This window comes from Borostomias antarcticus (assembly GCF_949987555.1).
Source record: "Borostomias antarcticus genome assembly, chromosome: 6".
Lineage (NCBI taxonomy): Eukaryota > Metazoa > Chordata > Actinopteri > Stomiiformes > Stomiidae > Borostomias > Borostomias antarcticus.
This window is the reverse complement of record NC_140239.1, coordinates 405,001-427,500: the sequence shown is the minus strand read 5'-3', so window position 1 is coordinate 427,500 and position 22,500 is coordinate 405,001. Positions and strand designations below refer to the sequence as shown.

Below are 22,500 nucleotides of genomic sequence, written 5' to 3'. Positions count from 1 at the left end.
TGCAGTTTGATTGATATTTGATATGGATATTTCACTGAATAAATTATTCATCAAAATGTATCAAAACAGAGATAGCTGCTTTTGCAAATGAACTCTTCCCCCCACCCCCCTCTCTCTCTTTAAAGAGCGTTGTTTTGCCTTTGTGTATGAAATGCACTGAAAGGGTTAGGGTTAGGGTTAGCTGAAAGGGTTAGGGTTAGGGTTAGCTGAAAGGGTTAGGGTTAGGGTTAGCTGAAAGGGTTAGGGTTAGGGTTAGCTGAAAGGGTTAGGGTTAGGGTTAGCTGAAAGGGTTAGGGTTAGCTGAAAGTTTGATTTGATTTGATCACTTTGACCCGGACAGACGTGAGCATTATAAGCAGTTTCCACTGACCTAGAATAGCAAAGGTCTGGACTGTGATGGACAGTAACAGAAGTGTGATGTTTGGGGGGATTTCTGGTGACATTAGCTGCATCATGTGTGACATACAGCATCTTCTCTATTCATCATTATACTGAAAGATGTTACCACTGAACAACACATTCTCAACTGAACCAAGTAATCAAGTTGAAGACGTCGTTTTTAAGTGTTGGGCTAAGATCATTTACACCAGGTTGAGTCCTATTCACATTGACAATCAGATTTTTATGAAGTTAGATTAGTTTTTTTCTAGATGAGCTGGGAGAGTTGTTCTGGGTTTGAAGCCATCAGTGCTCCATTTTGACATGACACATTTGATCTGAGCACCGTGCGCAGCTGAGATTCTGGTCTGTTCACGGCACTGCAGAGGGTGTGAAGAAGTGCTGATATCTACCGTTAGCTTCTCCGGCGTCATTACAACTCAACACGATCATGCCTGTCCCCCAACATTTCTCATAACAAATTATCCTATTTCTACTTGGCTAAACCCAGATTAGATGTATAATTACATTAAACACAGCTGAAAATAGTGAGTGTTTATAGTGAGATAGTGTGGACACATACGTGTGCATCTTTCAGGCGGAAAGTAAACAGGTTTGTTGCTGTACTTTAGTGTTGCTGGAGGAGGGATGGAGCTTTTCATCCAGCCTGGCCGGACAATGAGACTGTTAGCCTCTTTTGTGTCCTGATAAATATCCTGTTTGATTTACTGTTTGCTCAAGGCTCAGGGTATTAATTCATTACTGCCCCCAACAGCTCCCATCAGCACTTTCTTGCGAATAAGTCAACTTTTGTCCCCTGATGTAATTACCTGGGATAGCAAGATGAGGAAGAAAGGATCTGCCTCAGAGTTCGCTGAAAGACGGACCGAGTGTTCGATCGCTGGAACACTAAATATTCCCCCAGGTCTGGAGCTTCTCTCACGGCTTCTCCCATTCCTTTCCTTCCTTCCTTTAAAGCAGCTTTTTTAAGTTGAGGCGTTTCAAAGTGTTTTGTTCTCAGAAGGGTGGGAATCGTTGGGATGCTTTACAGGAGAAGTTGTTTGTCTCTTAGTGTACTTGAAGGAATGGGATGTACAGTATTAGACTCATACGAAGTACATCAGGAAACGTTGCCTCCTATAGAAGACCAACCCAGTAGTTCTGTAGTTGAGTTGTTTGAGTTTGGGAAAAGCAAGGAAATGCGTTTCCTCTTGTTTATACTGGGTGTATTAATAAGACGGACACTGACATTTACAAAAAAGAGAACTGAAACCTATTTTTTTTAATATAGCTTTTTTTTAAAAAGTCTAATCAAACATCCCTAACCTCAACTTAGTTTCCTCAGTGTTTCAACCACTGAACACTAAATACTGTTTCCTCACGGTGCAGGTAGCAGGCTGGGCAGAACCACACACTTTTCCTCACATCTGAACTTCTATATAAATCAGTGTCAGTGAGTTTCGACACTACTTATTTCATGCACAATTCTGGCCATTGACAAGTCATCAGATATCAACCAAAACTGGATGTTGATTAGATGTTGGCATAAGGGCTGAGCCTGATGGAGAGTGCATCAGCCTTCCTTAAACAAAATCCTTTCAGAAAATAGTAGTTATTCAAGCTCAGCGCTCGCTGCTTGCCTCTTCAATTAGGAGGTTATACAGAAGCAGATAAACAGTTGTTTTTCCCCACGTCGCTGCATTAATCGTTCATTTCATGGGTTAAAAGAGCAAAGTCAATGAGGAGGAGAAATTCCCATCCCATTATCGGCTCCTGGTGCGAAGTGAAGGCATCAGCGATGTAGCCAAGCACAGAGATGATTAGCACCGGGGCCCCAGTCTCTTCATGGCTCCAATTACAACCCGCTTCACAGCTTCTCGCAAGTGAGCGATTAACCAGAAGACCGGCGTTAGAGTGTATGAGCTGTTTCTCCTCAATCCACCATCTCTCATTGTCATAATGATCCATGGTCTGATCAGATTGTTCCTGCTGACAAAAGCCTGTCCTCCTCAGCCTCCTCTTGTATTCTGGATATCTCTTTCACAGAATCGCACAGACAAATACATCACCGCCAGTATCGAAAGGACATAAATCTCGTTTTAAGAGGCTTGTCTGGGTTCAGATTCTGCCAGACAAAGGCTTTTGGGGCTAGTCTTTTATTTATTGCCCCATGCTCGTTTGGTTAGCCTTTGTACATTCCCAGAAATAATTGTTTTATAGATCAAAGGCAGGATTCAGCATTATAACACAGCGGTGTTACAGATAGCGCCAGAGGGTGAGGGGGGAGTTGAGAGTTTTTTATGCATCCTTTTGTTAGAAATACTCAAGGCCTCGGTGTCACGTTCTTCTGGGTGAGTTTGGACTGACTGACCTACAGGAAAGTATACTACCCTATACTACTACAGTATACTTACAGGACAGTATACTACCCTATACTACTACAGTATACTACAGTATACTTACAGGACAGTACTACTACAGTATACTACAGTATACTTACAGGACAGTATACTACCCTATACTACTACAGTATACTACTACAGTATACTACCCTATACTAATACAGTATACTACCCTATACTACTACAGTATACTACTACAGTATACTACCCTATACTACTACAGTATACTACCCTATACTACTACAGTATACTTACAGGACAGTATACTACCCTATACTACTACAGTATACTACAGTATACTTACAGGACAGTACTACTACAGTATACTACAGTATACTTACAGGACAGTATACTACCCTATACTACTACAGTATACTACTACAGTATACTACCCTATACTACTACAGTATACTACCCTATACTACTACAGTATACTACCCTATACTACTACAGTATACTTACAGGACAGTATACTACCCTATACTACTACAGTATACTACAGTATACTTACAGGACAGTACTACTACAGTATACTACAGTATACTTACAGGACAGTATACTACCCTATACTACTACAGTATACTACTACAGTATACTACCCTATACTACTACAGTATACTACCCTATACTACTACAGTATACTTACAGGACAGTATACTACCCTATACTACTACAGTATACTTACAGGACAGTATACTACCCTATACTACTACAGTATACTACAGTATACTACCCTATACTACTACAGTATACTACAGTATACTTACAGGACAGTACTACTACCCTATACTATAGTATACTTACAGGACAGTACTACTACAGTATACTATAGTATACTTACAGGACAGTATACTAGCACCGCAACTCCAGCCTGACGTTTGAATAACAGTCAATCAAGAATCTCAGTCTTCATTTGAGCATTTTTCTAAATATGTCCATTCACCTTCTTTGTCTTTTCTTTTTTCTGTCAAATCACCTGAGAGCACTTTCACCACAGTAGACTGTGATACACACACAGTTTAGTGTGAAGATGGAAAAAACAGTGGATAGCTTTTAGCCGTCGCTACTTTAGATATAATGTCAGAATAGTGTGTGAGGAGAGGGCAGATGAGTGATATAATGTCAGAATAGTGTGTGAGGAGAGGGCAGATGAGTGATATAATGTCAGAATAGTGTGTGAGGAGAGGGCAGATGAGTGATATAATGTCAGAATAGTGTGTGAGGAGAGGGCAGATGAGTGATATAATGTCAGAATAGTGTGTGAGGAGAGGGCAGATGAGTGATATAATGTCAGAATAGTGTGTGAGGAGAGGGCAGATGAGTGATATAATGTCAGAATAGTGTGTGAGGAGAGGGCAGATGAGTCTTTTGTTTTAATAGTGTCTCTGCTCCCACGCCAGCGCGGCAGCATGAAGCCGTAATTACCAGGCTTAATTAATGTGTTTTTACTGCTTCAGACGATACTTCACGCCCTCCCCTCACTGTATGGGCTGCGTTGCTGTTGTTTGCACTATATTTCTGCCGCTATTGATTGCTATTATGGTAAATCCGATGGGGACAGTGGAACTCTATCAGCAGAATGCAGGTTAATTATCTCAGGGTCAGCCTCTCCCGAATCCACACAAAGGCCGGCCCTTCACTCTTTATGGCTACGCATTAAATTGCGAGTACAAATTATTATCTGGACCCTTTTATTCTTCTAATTAAGAGGCGGGCTGGAGAGAATAAAACAAAGGAAGATCAGTTCTTTATTTGTCAGTGATTTTCTGTTTTCTATTTTAAAGTTTTTGATTTTCTGTTTTCTTTTTTAAAGTTGTTTTTTGAAGTTAAGGGTGAGAGAGTGGAGTGATGTCAATAATGGACTTCTGGGTATTAACAGTGAGTGAGGGTGAATGTTTTCTCTAGTCTATGAGGAAGGGTCGTTTTTCTGAACCCCTCCCCTTCCATTCTTGACTTGGACGCCCCTGTCATTTGTCACTTTACATTGGATAGTTTTTATAATTAGTTCTTATAGTAGTTTTTATAGTTCTTATAGTTATTTACTTCACATGTTTAATTTGTTTATTGCTGTTATTTGGACTTGATTCTTGTTCTATTCTATTTTATTATCTCATCTTACCTCCATGTTGATTGTCAGTGTTTGTTCGCAAATCACAAATCAGCCAATGAATGTTCTCTGTCACATCCACAATGTTCTGTGAAGGTTATAATCTTTTACCCAATCTGTGTAAAAATGTGGATCTCTGTCTGTCTGTCTGTCTGTCTGAGACACTATGTCACATTATAAGAGATCCACAACATAGCTGTATTTTGATTCCAGGATTTACTGATAAAAAACAGCATACAACAACCATTCTTGAGTTTTCCAAAAGTAATATTTCCTGCTAACAAAGCTGTCAGACAGACATTTGACAGGCTCTAGATAAATTGGCCTTATAAGAAGCCTGAGAAGCCCCATCGATGAGCTCCCAAGTTAATGGCATTGATTGTGGATATTGTGTTTGCTTTCTGCAGGGACTCCAGTGAATCGGATTCCTATCATGGCAAAGCAGGTGTTGGATCTCTACACGCTCTACAAGCTTGTCACCGAAAAAGGCGGCTTAGTGGAGGTCATCAATAAGAAAATATGGCGCGAGATCACCAAAGGCCTCAACCTCCCTACCTCAATCACCAGTGCAGCTTTCACTCTCCGAACACAGTGAGTAGTGAGCCTGGAGGCCATAACCTTGGATGGCTGATAACACCTAACCCTAACCCTAACCCCTAACCCTAACCCTAACCCTAACCCTGATAACATGGGCTAGCAAAGAACTAAAACAGCTTTCAGCTGTGAGGGCAAAGCACGTGTTAGATATGTGAATGTATGTGAATGTATGTTAATGTATGTGTGTGTGTGTGTGTGTGTGTGTGTGTGTGTGTGTGTGTACAGTATACAGATGCAAGAGGGTAGATAATAAGCTGACTTTTGTACATTGCCCATGCAAAAAAAAAAAAAAAAAGGAATTTTGCTGAATCGTAAAGATTACAAGTGAAACGGTATTTGAATGTTTTGCCTGTGAAGCACTTTGTCTTGTAATAGCAAGGCACACTACTTATATATAATTGCAGACCAGTTTTTCACCGTCTATCAGCATTGCTTTACGTGTGTTTGCCCAGACACTTGATAAGCACAATAACATTTATTTGTCTGGCAAGATGGTGTATAACTACCTATACTGCCTATCTCACCTGAATGCTACTTGATAATTATAGTGGTCTGGTGTTTAGGGGATTTGAAGTGCGCAGTCCTCCTGACCATGATGGCCGACACTGCTTGTTTGCACACGTTGATCCTTAAGACGGTCATTGAAAGCAATGACATCGTCCTTAAAGGGGCCTTTCTTTTTTTCCGCCCCAGTTTCCAGCGGTTACAGGGCTCAGCCTTCCTTGACAGAGCTAGAGTGAGTGACCCTAACCCTAACCCTAACCCTAACCCTCCTGTAGCACTTTACCAGGAAGGGAAGTAGGAAGAAATATGGGACATAACCCCCAATAAACCCCAGCACTTTGAGATATTCTCACGATTAAAATGATTTATAAATAAAATTACTGAACACTAACACTGGTTTCAAAGACTATCCAGTGCTGTTTGTTGTTACAGTATGATCCCCAAAAGTATGAACCCCTAAAGTAACCCCTCTACCCCCCAGGTATATGAAGTACCTCTACCCTTATGAACCCCTAAAGTAACCCCTCTACCCCCCAGGTATATGAAGTACCTCTACCCGTATGAACCCCTAAAGTAACCCCTCTCCCCCCCAGGTATATGAAGTACCTCTACCCGTATGAATGTGAGAAGCGCGGGCTGAGCTCCCCAGGCGAGCTCCAGGCAGCTATCGACAGCAACCGGCGGGAGGGCCGGCGACAGAGCTACGGCTCGGCCATCTTCAACTACTCCCCCGTGGGCACGCCCACCCTGCTCTCCTCCCCCAAGATGCACATGCCTCACCTCGCCATGCCCACGCCCAACGGCGGCCACGCCTCCCAGGCCCCGGCCATCAAGAAAGGTGAGAGACTTGCTGGTTTCTGCTCGCTGACCATTCCAGCCTGCAGCTGCGCTGTGAACATGCTCGCTTTGTGGAAAATATGAGTAGCAGGTTGGGCTGATAATAATCCAGATTCCATTTAAATGTATTTTTTAAAGCATCTTAATTGGAGGACCAAGCCAAATTTAGTCCAAAGAATCCCACACAAAACCACATTCTTTATTTTCTTATTCTAGGCCTATATTTGGTTCAGTTTGAGCAATGACAACATTCCTCTTCCCATAAATATCTGCCAAAAATGTTGTGCAGGACGTAATGTAGATCACGGTCTCCCTCTGAGACAGCGTTGCATCATTACAAACCCACAGGAGAGGAAGTCCTCTGCCGTCTCAGATGGTTTCTCAACAGCCCCGTGCCAGCCATTCATATTCATGTCTGCATGGTCATCACACCAAAGAGGAAACATCTTGAAGGACTTCCTCATACCAGCGCTGACATTTTCCCAGAGGGGCGTATTGAAAAACAAAGACCATGGGAGGTGTTCAATAATAGGCCCTCAAGGAGAGGTGGGGCACACAAACAACTATAGATAGAAAAGACGAGGCCTCGCCTTGTGATCAAGTGTTCATCAACGCGTCACAAATCAAACTCCACACAGAGGCTACATTTTCTACAGGATTCATTATATTATTATTATTATTATTATTATTATTATTATATGTCCATCACCACACTAAGACAATAAGGTGCTACCTAGAATGACAAAGGGCTTTTGCAGCCATTCCTTTATGAGAACCCGCTGTAAAGCCCTTTAGGAACCATTGTCTTGTTCAAGGTTGATTTCACCAAACAAAGGTTCAAATTGGGACCGTTTCATAAATTCTACCAGGGCCTGAATACGGTTCTTCAAATATTGTTATAATATAAAGATTGTTGTTTTTTTATCAGGGTTTTCCCAGGGTGGGTGGCGAGCCAAAACTATCTTTTGAAAGATAATTTTTGTCAAGTTTAGATTCAAGATTAAATATGTCTTTGTTTGTCACGTGTATGTGAACATTACAGTGAAATATTGCTGGCGACCTACAGTATTACAGATAAACTTCGATACTCAATTTACAAATGAGTAATTTACAAGTTACAAATTTACAAATTACACTATAATTATATGATATTATTAATTATAAATCTATGTTGGTCAACCATCCCTTGGAACAGTCTCTTAAACCTGCCCCATGCCCCCCTGAGACGTTAACACCTGAGCCTTAAACCTGCCCCATGCCCCCCTGAGACGTTAACACCTGAGCCTTAAACCTGCCCCATGCCCCCCTGAGACGTTAACACCTGAGCCTTAAACCTGCCCCATGCCCCCCTGAGACGTTAACACCTGAGCCTTAAACCTGCCCCATGCCCCCCTGAGACGTTAACAGCCTTACCCCCTCTCCTCCCTGCAGAGGAGTCCCTGATGTCCAGCTGCCTATCAGGCCGCATGGGCATGCCCATGTCCCTGGGCGGGCACCACGCCGCCGCGCAGGCAGTAGCGGCCCAGGCCGCCGTGCAGGCCGCCGCCCTGGAGCAGCTCCGGGACAAGCTGGAGAGCGGGGAGCCACCGGAGAAGAAGATGATGATGATGGCGGAGGAGCAGCAGAGACTCATGCAGCACGCGCTGCAGCAGAACCTCCTGGCCATGGCCACCCAGCTGCCCATGAACATCAAACTCAACAACAGAGGTGAGGCCGTGTGGGCTGGAGCTAGCAGGGTTAGCATCACTAGCATGCTGGGGCAGGTAGGTGGCTGGAGCTAGCAGGGTTAGCATCACTAGCATGCTGGGGCAGGTAGGTGGCTGGAGCTAGCAGGGTTAGCATTGCTAGCATGCTGGGGCAGGTAGGTGGCTGGAGCTAGCAGGGTTAGCATTGCTAGCATGCTAGAGCACAGACATACAGCGTGCACATAGACGACGCGCTGATGCTTCGGACCGCTGCTGCGATACGTCAACGTCGCCGCCATATTGGAGAAGAAGAGGGTTTTGTCTCCAGCTACTGAGAATCTCGATAGTTAGGCTTTAATCACTGCTAGACGCTCCAGAGAGGAGTGTGTATCAACGCTAGGCGTACATGAACTGAGTTACTTATGTGGTGGAAAATAATTCATTGTCATAAAGAGTTGTAAAAACTCATGTTTGTCAAGCATGGATATGGATATGGTAATACTTTCGTATTAAGACGCCCATATATAATCATTTTATAATTTAATGTACATGAAATGTGCAGACATTTACTTTTACATCTACAGTTACATTGTGGAAATGGGCGGGGTTTGGAGGGGAAAAAAAAGCTCCCAGTACTTTACTCACCCTGGATGACAGCTCCCAGTACTTCATTCACACTGGATGACAGCTCCCAGTACTTCATTCACCCTGGATGACAGCTCCCAGTACTTTACTCACACTGGATGACAGCTCCCAGTACTTTACTCACACTGGATGACAGCTCACAGTACTTTACTCACACTGGATGACAGCTCCCAGTACTTTACTCACACTGGATGACAGCTCACAGTACTTTACTCACACTGGATGACAGCTCCCAGTACTTTACTCACACTGGATGACAGCTCCCAGTACTTTACTCACACTGGATGACAGCTCCCAGTACTTTACTCACACTGGATGACAGCTCACAGTACTTTACTCACACTGGATGACAGCTCCCAGTACTTTACTCACACTGGATGACAGCTCCCAGTACTTCATTCACCCTGGATGACAGCTCCCAGTACTTCATTCACCCTGGATGACAGCTCACAGTACTTAACTCACACTGGATGACAGCTCACAGTAGTTTACTCACACTGGATGACAGCTCCCAGTACTTTACTCACACTGGATGACAGCTCCCAGTACTTTACTCACACTGGATGACAGCTCCCAGTACTTTACTCACACTGGATGACAGCTCCCAGTACTTCATTCACCCTGGATGACAGCTCCCAGTACTTCATTCACCCTGGATGACAGCTCCCAGTACTTTACTCACACTGGATGACAGCTCCCAGTACTTTACTCACACTGGATGACAGCTCACAGTAGTTTATTCAACAATGAGCAGCAGTGGGCAATGTGCAGACAGGACAGTACAAATTCAGGACATTCAGATACAACATGGCAGCAACGTTGATGTACGATCCAAAGGCCAATGCGGTGTCTATGTATATATGTCTCAATGTGCCAGCCGTTATCATTGCTAACATGCTAGAGGTTTAGCATTGTTAGCGTTAGCATTGTTAGCATTCTAGAGGTTAGCATGGCTACTACTGAAAATAGAGTCACACCCCATCTTCAAGGGGCTAGCTGTTGAATTGTGTCAATTATTTCAGTTTGTTCTGCAACTTCAAAGAAGGAAAGGGTGGGACTTCTGCACTATTTGTAAAGAGAAGAGCTGTTCTATTATTGGCCAAAGTACTTGAGGATGAAGTCCTTCCTGGTTTCCTTAGTTGGTAGTTGATTGGTCAATCAGTAACACTGAGTGGCTCAAGAGTTCTCATTCAAAGAGTTGATTCACCCCCGTTCTCTCTGGGCTGTCTGAGCCATCACACACATAAAAACTCAAATCACACATGATGGAATTGGATTGAATAGCCCTAGTGGAAAGCTCTCTTATGCATTTTAATTATTTTAACAACTTGTCTTACAGTCATGTCACTTTAAAATCACTGTTTTGTTTATCTAAAACTCTGTACACTGTAAGTATTTTCTATCATTTGGTGTCAACAACAGTTAATCCTTCGATTTGTGGACTTTTCCCCACCCTCTACTTGAATCAAATGAGGGTTAGCTCAGTGGGTGGTATCCAGTCAAGTAATGCTGTTTCATAAGATGATGGGGTGAGATACTCTGTGAAATACCCAAACCGCTAATGCACATAATTCATCATAACATCTGCAATTTGGTGTCGACTTCACAGATGTTATGAAGAAATGCAGAGCTCCATCACCTGAGGCAGAAATACCAGGATGTCATGAGTCATAATGCTGTCCGGCTAGCGTCATGTTGATGGGCACAGGGGGCCTGGCCCGTGACAAGCCATAAGTCACACATTACTTAATGATAGAGGCTAAAGGAAGAATGAGTGGCCTATTCGCTCATGTGTGATATCATTTCTTTCTGCATGACCGCCTCTCGTGTATTAGTCATAATAGAGGGCTGTGCACCTCACTCTTGATGGGAAAATGAGTTAGAATCTTTCAGAGGTTAATTCCACCCACTGCCTGTCTAGCTGTATAGCCCTCTGATATAAACACTGTAATTTGAAGATTACGTCCAAACACTGTTATTTTCTAGTGACCAAAGAATATCTGCAGGTGTCCCTTTGATAGCGGTACTGTTAGGAAAGTGGACACATTTGTAGTTGATTGCATTTTCTACCAATAGATATTGTGTATTTTTTTTATGTCAAGCTGCATCTGTTTTTGAGTACCTGTCTGTGTTTCATGATAGGATTCATTCATGTGCCTCGAGAGATAACCCGCATGTACAAGTGGCGGCAACATCTTTTGACAGTTCTTCCTCCCTCAGAACTCTTTAATAAAGTGCTCCTTATCCTGTCACTCTCTGAGTTATCGCCAATATCCCGCCGGACCGCTCGCTCTTGCTTCTTGTGTTCCTTTTCTAAATGCTCATATTGAGTTTTTCTCTCTCTCGCTCTCTGCCTCCTCTCTTGACAGATGATAGACAAGAGACCGCATTGAACCTGTCTACCAGCGGCATTAGCAGCATCAACATGTCAATAGAAATAAATGGAGTTGTCTACACAGGTAAATAGAGGGGCCGTTTGCTGATGTAATTGCAGGCAGGAAATTCAATAAGTTATAGCAGTACCCTGGTGCCTAGTCCTCCATACAATTTGATGTCTTTGCTATAAAATCCATCGTAATGAAGTGGCAGTCCAATAGAGTTAAAAAAGTTAAATATCTCAGAATTGGGCCTGTGGATTTGGGGTCGATGGAGCTTATTGTCTTACGTTCCTGGGAGAGAAGGGAAGAGAGAACTGCTGCTTGTGCCTTCGAGCGAAGGGGCTGTAATTACCTAAAGATAGGCAATTCATGTCATGGCATAAGCCCAGTGGAAACTTCCAGTGGATCTGAAGAGGCCATCATATCTAGTTGTGATGTCCAGCAAGGTGAAGACCAGGGCTGATCCATCTGATCCCGCCCAGATTAACTCCCACTGTAATCAGGCCCGCTGTAGTCTGGAGCTGTTGAAACGTCACGCTTGAACCCGTAGACCTCACTGAAAGGGTTTGAGTTTCAGAATACTCAGTGATTTTACATGTTAAGATGGTATCCAAGCTAAGACAGGACTATGCATGTGACATAATGAAAGTATCTCTTGCCAACGTGGTTTCCTGTTGGTTCTGATTTCCCAGGGGTCCTGTTTGCTCGGAAGCCTCCCATTCCAGGGATTCCGGGTGGTCTCCGGGGCAACCATGCCAGTTCTCAGGGAAAGACCAGTCCGGGATTGACCATGCAGAACCAACCATCCTGCTCATCCTCCTCCTCCACCTCCTCCTCGTCTTCGGTCCACGGACATGGAAACTCCTCGCCCTGAGCTCCCTCTCCTCCCCTCCATCCCCGCCTCCCCTAACCCGCCCCCCCCCCCCTCCGCCCGTCCCTTCTAAAGACAGGGAGTTTGAGATATTTAGGGCAGGATTTCCATTGTTTTTGAAGGTGGCTCCTCTCCCATCCATCCCTCACCGCTCCCTTATTCCAGTCCAAAGAATTTAGAGGAGAAAAAGTTTTATTTACAGAGAAAATACTTCCGTAGAAAAAGAAAAAAGAGATCTTGCTCTTACTCTGCGCCTCCTGATCTCTGAACAGCTGCCGTATTTAGAGGGCCTTCGGTCTTTGCGTGTATACATATGAAGTCGGCTGTCTTTCACTTTCCTGAGACCAGATGCTCACTTTGGAGCAGCTTCAACGAACTTATATTTGCGACAAATCTTTGGCCACAATCAACAAGGGGACGATGGCACAGTGGACGCAGGTGAGGCCGCTTGACCTATGACCTCAAGCTAAAATGGGGGCTGGCTGATCTACTGGGTATGTTACCCCTGCGACGCGTGGAGTCCATCTTGCCACTGATATCACTCACCTCACAATCATTGGTTTGCTCTGTTTTTAAATCAGAGAATGTCGCTGCTTTCAGCTTATACCAAAGAACCACCGGGCGGGGAGATGAGATGGAGGTGTGAGCCTAGCAGAGATCCACGCTTAGAAGAGTCAGAGTACCAAGTGATCAAAGTAAAGGAATATTGAACTAATATTTAGACAAAGCACATCCCACAGAATCAGGGAACTGTATTTTTCTTTTATAGGTGAATATATCACAGCAATGATGTAATCTAATGAAGACGGTCATGTTTGAATTCAGTTCTCGTTTGATAGTGTGGGACAACGACAAGAGTGGCATTGATATCTAAGACATGGTGAACACTTCTGGGGTTAACCAATAGCAAGACAACATTGCTCCACTCTCAGCTGTGGTCAGAGCCTATTACAAAACCTGTACTGGAAGGTTAACGGCATTAGAGATGTTTAGATTGCATGGCTCTTTTTAATGACATTTCTTGCAACATATTTTCCATCCAGTATCAATCAGTAATTACCAGTGCAGTTTGTTAAGGCATTTTACAATCATATAGAAGCTCAAAACTGAGCTGGTATCGACTGGTAGGGGTTGGTTTTCAGAGCCTGTAGGAATAAATGTAAAAGGAATGCCGATCTAACAAGCGCAGGATTGGTAAGAGCACTTCAACACCTTTGTGACCCCCAGGGAGTTGGGGGAAGAATAGGGGCAAAAAGCAGCAGGACAAGACAAAAGTGTTGGAGTACTTATCTAATCATCAATCACACGGTGGCTTTATATTGTGAATAGAATTCAGTTTTACTTATTCTTTAGTAATGCACTTGTATCTAACATCCTTACTCTCGCTCTCTCGCTTTCTCTCTCTTTCTCTCTCTACATCTTTTTCTCACGTTCTCTCTGCTTTGCTTCATAAATATATCAGTTATTTTCTCTATTGTGAAGGGAAATGGGAAACAGTTTTGAAGATATAGCTTTTTATTAAGTCTGTTAAACATTATAATTTCAAATTTTATTTATTTTGTTTTTATGTTCGATCTGGGGCTGCAACCTTGCATTCAGCTACACCACTTTATTAGAATCCCTTAGTAAGAGTCCTCTTTAACACAGACAGATACCTCACAAATCTAACTGTATATATACATGATAGAGTATGAATACAAAATATACCTCATATTTCATTTCTATTATTTTTATTGTAAAGCCACTTCAAAATCAATGTTTTTGTTTCAACAGATCACTGGATTTTTTCATATTTTGTATAGTTAAACCAAAGAAGGGAATATTTTATGAACACACATCTACCTCATTTGTTATAGACTGTGCCAACAAACATGACCACAAACGTAATCGCCAGTTTCTAAGTGTAGTCTTCACAGTCCATACACATGTACTTTGCTTGAACACAAAAATCTGTATTGAGATGGTGGACCATATGGAGTGTAAAGCAACCTGTTCACATGGCTTGTTTGTTTTTGTTGTGTGGGAAATGCCAGGATGAAATACAACACAGCTCCGGGCTGATCCCTGTTGATAAGACACATGGTTAGTTAATATATTGTGTAACTTAATGTAAAATAAAAGAAAGTTGAACTTTAAAATCACACCAATTCAGCAACAGAGGACAAGCATCAGCCACTGAAATGAATTTAATTTTCAGGTTCAATCAGTGACACTGAGTGTTCTGGTATGTTCTGGTATTGAAAGCTGTTGTATTCTGTTAATTCCAGTGTTTACTTGAAATGTGTTCGGGAATCAGGTCATTATGTGGACATTTTTTGGAGAGAGTAATTTTGTCATAACTTCCCGTTTAATATGCACACAGATACCAAGTGCTCAGATGCACTCTGCCACTCAAAAGGAAATTCAGTCTGGCTATATTTTTGTCATCAGTGTCCCACTGTTTTGTAAAGGTAGCTTTTCATATCATACACGGCCAGTTTGACCAACCTCAACTTGGCCTGATCCTTGGGTAAAGAAAACACTCAGTGGAGATCCTCCATTGAATGTCTGTGGGCAGGGTTAGGGTTAAGGCTAGGGTTAGGGTTAGGGTTAGGGTTAGGGTAAGGGTTAGGGTTAGGGCTAGGCTACAGCTCTGTCTGAAACCATCTGGTTCTATAGATGATGACAGATATTTGATCAAAACAGCTGCTACATTCTCTGAAACAGTGTGGATAAATGATCGAACCGAAGGTCCAAGTCCTGACCTGAAGGCTTAGCATCTCTCTAACTTCACTTAATGTTAATCATGCATTCATGTCAGTGGAAAACTCTGTTGTTTCATATCAAGTCAGAACTTGGTATCCGTGTGCACAGTGTTGTAAATTCAGGCCTTCAAGTTTCTACATGTTGTTTCTCTCAAGAATGTATGACCTGTTCATCCATCCTCAATGTAGCAGAACCACAACGACTTACATCAGAAAATCCAACGACCCATAATGGTTTGTGAAGATGAATTCTCCTGAAGGACGGATAGGTATATTTATGGGAGAAAGAGAATAGGGCACAAAGTATACGCACATTTTTTTTTACTCCTATGATAATGTGTCATTATGCTTTTGATAGACATATCAGAGATGTATTGGTTTAAAAATAGCACTGGCACAGTGGGTTCCTCATGGCTGTCTTCTCTTCATCCGAACCCACACTGCTGAACTCTGGACGCAGGTACAGTTGAACATGATGCCAATCATTGGACCGCTTTGCTGGCTGTGAAACAAGAACATCTAATCACTGTCATTCTTGTAACCAAAGATTCTTAGAAACAAGAACCAAGCTCTTTGTTAAAGAATATAATCAATTACAGAGAACAAAGATGAAACGACAGCATTGGCTTCAGAAAGAAAAAAAGATTCTCACGTATGTACTTACTTAAATAACATGTTGTTTACTTTGTATTTTAGCTATGCTACGCTGGTAGATTTTAGATATTATAATGGCTTTATTCGCTGTGTATGAAGCTTTAAATATTTTCTTTTATTACCCTTCTGTTAGTTTTGGATGAATCCAGTGCATTATGGGAAAGCTGGATTGTGGTGCTCAGGGGTTAAAAACATCAAAAAACAGGTGAAAGAGATTTTTGTTTTGCCATTTGACTTGTAGCATATTTAGAAATAAAATTCTGCTTTAAACTTCATTGAGATGTCAATTTTCATTTTTATGTAGTTTTTGATGTCAATGTATCAACTGTTTTTTCACATGTAGTGTTGAATTCAATGTGTAGAATTTCCTTTTACACATTTTTACAAATAACTGTGACTTGACTCTGTGTGACTCTGTGAAGACCTGTGTACAATTATTCATCACGGTTCAATTCTACTCTAATTATTAATAGTGAATATATAACCTAACAAAGAGGATTGTTATGAGCTCTCTCTAATTTGAAATTATTTTACAATTCTGTAGAGGCTTTAAAACATGTTACCTGTCCTGAACACTCTTAAATAAAACTGATAAGCAACAGGAGGTTAATTTGAAATAAAAGTGCATTCATACTTCAGTTTCAGATATCTGACGTGATTTTCATCAGGCAAACCAACCGTTCATTTATCACATCCTAAAATGATCAGTTCACATCCAGCTAATGTGTGCTTGGGTAGAGATAATGTGATGTTAGCCTGTGAAGCTGCTGTCTGCGTGGTAGGCGTCTATCAGGTGACATATGGTACCAGCATATCAATTGCATTACTGGCCAATGCACATATTAGAATATAATACGATTGTATCAAAAGAGCAGATGGCCTTTTTTTCAGACGCAGGTGCCACAATTAAAGGAAATTGCCAATTAGTTTTTGCAACTGGCGTGCTGGAAAAAAAAAGGGAAAAAAAGCTGACCACTCTGCAGGACAAGGGTCAAAGTCCTATTCGGCAAACGCAGGCAATTAAACTAATGATGCCTCGGTGTGTGCTGCATTAAGCGGCTAAAATGGAGTAAAGATTGGTTAATTAAGGCTGAGAAGCCTGATGTAATTAGGGCCGGCCAAGATTAGTGGCCGTCGATTGGCTTGCTGGGATTTGCAGGTAATGGCGTTATTATTGGGGCTCGTTGACTGTTACTTTATACTTCTGAATAAACAAAAACAAATTAGAGCCGGTCGTCCAATAATGGGTTATCTTGTCAGAGGTTTGACAGAAATCCATGCCCCTATAACACAGTGTTAATTTTATGCACCACTGACAACTGCAGCCCTAATCAATAGCGCTACTATAAAGTAAAGCAAGCCATCAATCTGGGCTGAAGCTGCTGTAGGAGATGTGCAAAGACAAAAGAAACTTGTCACCGCTTTTTTAAATAGTTTGGGCCCACATACATTATTGGACCTGTCTAATTTGCACAGTGAGGCCCACTGACATCACACTGCATGCTTAGGAGCCCACTAATGCTGACAGGGCTAGGGTCAGGGTTAGGGTTAGGGTCAGCGCTAGGGTCAGGGTTAGGGTCAGGGCTAGGGTCAGGGCTAGGGTCAGGGTTAGGGTTAGGGTTAGGGTTAGGGTTAGGGTTAGGGTTAGGGGTTAGGGTCAGGGTTAGGGTTAGGGTCAGGGTCAGGGCTAGGGTCAGGGTTAGGGTCAGGGCTAGGGTCAGGGCTAGGGTCAGGGCTAGGGTCAGGGTTAGGGTCAGGGTTAGGGTCAGGGCTAGGGTCAGGGTTAGGGTTAGGGTTAGGGTTAGGGGTTAGGGTTAGGGTTAGGGTCAGGGTTAGGGTTAGGGTTAGGGTTAGGGTTAGGGTCAGGGCTAGGGTCAGGGTTAGGGTCAGGGTTAGGGTTAGGGTCAGGGTTAGGGTCAGGGCTAGGGTCAGGGTTAGGGTCAGGGCTAGGGTTAGGGTCAGGGCTAGGGTCAGGGCTAGGGTCAGGGCTAGGGTCAGGGTTAGGGCTAGGGTCAGGGCTAGGGTCAGGGCTAGGGTCAGGGCTAGGGTCAGGGTTAGGGCTAACCCTATCCACTGTGCTGCTGACTGACAGGACAGGAAGTGGACGGAGATGGTTATCAGCTGCAGTGGCCAGCAGGGTCCCGTCCTGGATGGACAGCCTGGAGGAGGAGGAGAGGAGGAGAGGAGGAGAGGGCCTGGAGGAGCAGGAGAGGAGGAGAGGGCCTTAGGGCCTGGAGGAGCAGGAGAGGAGGAGAGGGCCTGGAGGAGCAGGAGAGGAGGAGAGGAGGAGAGGGCCTGGAGGAGCAGGAGAGGAGGAGAGGGCCTTAGGGCCTGGAGGAGCAGGAGAGGAGGAGAGGGCCTTAGGGCCTGGAGGAGGAGGAGAGGGCCTTAGGGCCTGGAGGAGGAGGAGAGGAGGAGAGGGCCTTAGGGCCTGGAGGAGCAGGAGAGGAGGAGAGGGCCTGGAGGAGCAGGAGAGGAGGAGAGGGCCTGGAGGAGCAGGAGAGGAGGAGAGGGCCTTAGGGCCTGGAGGAGCAGGAGAGGAGGAGAGGGCCTGGAGGAGCAGGAGAGGAGGAGAGGGCCTTAGGGCCTGGAGGAGCAGGAGAGGGCCTGGAGGAGCAGGAGAGGAGGAGAGGGCCTGGAGGAGCAGGAGAGGAGGAGAGGGCCTGGAGGAGCAGGAGAGGAGGAGAGGGCTTTAGGGCCTGGAGGAGCAGGAGAGGAGGAGAGGAGGAGAGGAGGAGAGGAGGAGAGGGCCTGGAGGAGCAGGAGAGGAGGAGAGGGCCTGGAGCAGGAGAGGAGGAGAGGAGGAGAGGGCCTGGAGGAGGAGGAGAGGGCTTTAGGGCCTGGAGGAGCAGGAGAGGAGGAGAGGAGGAGAGGAGGAGCAGGAGAGGAGGAGAGGGCCTGGAGGAGGAGGAGAGGGCTTTAGGGCCTGGAGGAGCAGGAGAGGAGGAGAGGAGGAGAGGAGGAGCAGGAGAGGAGGAGAGGAGGAGAGGAGGAGAGGGCCTGGAGGAGCAGGAGAGGAGGAGAGGGCCTGGAGGAGCAGGAGAGGAGGAGAGGGCTTTAGGGCCTGGAGGAGCAGGAGAGGAGGAGAGGGCCTGGAGGAGCAGGAGAGGAGGAGAGGAGGAGAGGGCCTGGAGGAGCAGGAGAGGAGGAGAGGGCCTGGAGGAGCAGGAGAGGAGGAGAGGAGGAGCCACTTCAGGCCCTCTGACGCTGTCCCACAGAGCCAAGTATTCAAGGCGTCATGTGACTAATTGATCAGATTACCATTGCTCCGAGGGTCATCTGCAAACCACAAATCCAATTAAATATTTACATGAAAGCAGTATAATGTGATTTGGCTCTCTCACTCACTGTGGTCTAACACACCTTTGTTTAGGGGCCCATAATTAAAATCCCTAAATCTTACTTGATCTGTGCTGCTGATGCTGTTGAAACTGTTACTGGTGAGGTATAGCTTTATTAATACTAGCTTGTGTAAGTTGTTCTATGTCTTGTAAATAATCTGTAATTCATTTTAAGTGTCTCTTTAAAATATGAAATGTTAAAATGTGTCTTTTTAAAATCTTTTTTTGTGTGTGTGTGTAAGTATTTTACTGATGCTGAAGGTATTCGGTGATGAGCGTGTATAGCAGCCTGGTCTCAGCATGCGGTTCCACCTACATGTTCTCATCCCTGTATAGCAGCCTGGTCTCAGCATGCGGTTCCACCTACATGTTCTCATCCCTGTATAGCAGCCTGGTCTCAGCACACGGTTCCACCTACATGTTCTCATCCCTGTATAGCAGCCTGGTCTCAGCACACGGTTCCACCTACATGTTCTCATCCCGGTATAGCAGCCTGGTCTCAGAACACGGTTCCACCTACATGTTCTCATCCCTGCAGCCTGGTCTCAGCATGCGGTTCCACCTACATGTTCTCATCCCTGTATAGCAGCCTGGTCTCAGCATGCGGTTCCACCTACATGTTCTCATCCCTGTATAGCAGCCTGGTCTCAGCACACGGTTCCACCTACATGTTCTCATCCCTGTATAGCAGCCTGGTCTCAGAACACGGTTCCACCTACATGTTCTCATCCCTGTATAGCAGCCTGGTCTCAGCATGCGGTTCCACCTACATGTTCTCAGAGCCCTGATCATGGAGCTGGTCTCTTCATGTGTACAAGCTCCGTATGACCCATCAATAAGAGAGAGACATACAAAGTTGCTGTCTCTCCTGTCTGCTTTTTTTGTGGCCATTGATTTTGATGGTGACCTCTGAACCTTGGTAGAGGAATTCCACCAAAATCACCTCCCAGCTGTCAGGGGGGGACTTGCACCGCTGGTCTGAAAGGCTGGCTCCTGTTCTGTCAATACCAATTAGAGACTTCAGCACATACAGTACCTTCCTAGAGGCCTGGTATATTCATTCATTTACCTCATATTTCTACCCAGCCAACTTCCTACCACCCCCCTCGCATTGAAGACATTGGTGGTATAGTTTTTCCCTTCTGTATTGTAGACAATGGCTGGTTCTTTACAGAGAAAAGAACTAAAGTTAATCACAGACATGTATGTCGTGTGTCTTTATTTGTACTTTTGCATACAAGTCTGCTTCGACACTGTATATAATTGTATACGTTTAGAATGTGCAACAAATGAAAGAACTTCCAGGACAATGAAAGAGCTGTTGTTTACCATGTTGGCTTTGAGAAAATGTTGATTGCACAACCTAAGCCAGTTGAAGGACATACTGTATTGGCGTTTTTAGGCCATAACAGAGTTCATAGGAACATAAAGCAGAAGACATGTCTGCTTGTGTGGATGCCTTATTGAGCAGCCATATGGATGAAAGCGAAAGGAATTGTGTCGATTCAATGGAGTTTGAAGGCCATGTCAGACAATGACAGGCAACCCAGACATAATTACGATTTGTCATCTAATAGAATGGCCATTGTGACCATTTGAATGGAGCATTTTTGCAATAACCTACATGAAATGGAAAATAATGTGAGGAATTTCTTGTCATTTTGTGTTGTGAACTATGTTCCTGTTCAGGTACTGTATGCAGCTCTGAGAGTTATTAAAGTAAAGGTTTCTATAAAGCTTTGAATAAAGGTAAGGACGTTTTGAACTAAGTACCACACATAGGTCATATAAAGCCACATAAAACATTTCTATTCCACAGTCTATTGTTTCATAGGTCACATTAGTAACATTCGCTAAGACACCAGCAGGTTCAGTGTTACAGGCATTTACAGAGGCTACTACAATGTTGATGAACAACAAGTGCATCTGCAGGTCCTGAACACCCACACAATTCCCTTGTCTGACAATTCCTGAGCACATTATTAAAGCTGTGTGTTCAGTTGCAGCTCTCCTAGTTGCTGCGGATCAAATGTCCTCTATCTGTTGTGGAGGCCTGCCCCAGGGTGTAGTGGTGTCGAGCGTTAGACTGCAATGAAATTTATTAGGCTGGCCAAAATGCCCAAGGGGGGGTTGGGGTGGGGGGGGAGGGTCACTTCAAAGGCAACCTGATAGGCTCATTCATCATCCTCCATACACAGAATTCCTCACCTTTATCCTATTCACATTTTGGGAATGGTTCTTCTGTCTGTGATTGGACCAAGCTTCCAACTGCCCATCTTTCAATTTTGAAAGGAGGGAAAAAAAGATTCAATGGGATAACTGATGTTCGCTTTGATCAGCTTTGAGTTCCTGCTTAATTTTGACAGCTAGTGAGAAGTAGTAAATAAGAGACAGGTCATACTCGCTCACTCAAAACCTCTAATCTGACTGAGAGAGTCATATCTACATAACATTCATCTGCCTTACCATGGGATGTCATTAGGTTTTTAGTATTTCATGAATAGTCAGAACACTATTATAATGTAGAGCATGTCACCATCTGCAACAACCCAGATAGCAAGCGGATCTGGGCCATATACAGGCCATCTGTATCGGATCTGGCCCTTGTGGCTTAGTTCCGGCCCATATATGGCCCAGAATTATTACACATCCGCTTGCTATCTGGGAACTGTTCCATCAATTGTGTTTCAGTGTACTGTACACACAACGGGGTGGACTAACTCTCTTTCCTGGTCTCAACATGTGACATTTGACTCATCAATGCCACTGTAAATGCAAGTAATGTACAAACAACTTTCAAAAAATCATCTCTTCTTCTAGACACTGGAAGTGCGTTAGACAGTGAGTAAGTATGACCTGTAATACATACAAGCATAAAGAAGCACAGGTGAGATGTGGCTCATACAGTCCTGCTCTGTCTAATACTGAGGTAAATACTGAGGTAAATACTGAGGTAAATACTGAGGTAAATACTGAGGAATTCTCAGAGGCGGAGCTAATATGTAGTGATGGGATTCAGTTTCCTAGGCATTTATCTGTCAGGGTCTACATGACCTTCATACTCCAATAGTGGATGAAGCATCACAGGAAGCTACTCAACACCAGAGTTGAAGATTGAGAAACTCTCACTTGAGAAAAGATGGAGGCTTCTGTGTTAGCTTTTTGAGTGATAGTTCAATCATTGCTCCCATCTCAATGTAATTGTGATTACAGGACCTGGGGAGGGGTTATTCGACCACACAGTGAGTGGCGACAAGGCACACAGCACACACACACACACACACACACACACACACACACACACAGCACACACACACAGCACACACACATGCAATTTTTCACCGGTGGACATTGTTT

At 44.0% G+C, this 22,500-nt stretch overlaps 1 protein-coding gene across 1 annotated transcript in view; it reads left to right on the top strand.

The window, feature by feature from the left end:
- Nucleotides 1-12,409, top strand: part of arid3c (AT rich interactive domain 3C (BRIGHT-like)) — a 104,401-nt gene extending 91,992 nt beyond the window's left edge. Inside the window, exons 5-9 of the mRNA XM_084439292.1 lie at nt 5,295-5,478; nt 6,582-6,826; nt 8,257-8,532; nt 11,525-11,614; nt 12,226-12,409. Coding sequence (XP_084295418.1) covers nt 5,295-5,478; nt 6,582-6,826; nt 8,257-8,532; nt 11,525-11,614; nt 12,226-12,407 — 977 coding nt within the window. The 3' untranslated portion in view covers nt 12,408-12,409. The remainder of the gene's footprint in view (nt 1-5,294; nt 5,479-6,581; nt 6,827-8,256; nt 8,533-11,524; nt 11,615-12,225) is intronic.
- Nucleotides 12,410-22,500: the final 10,091 nt, after the last annotated feature.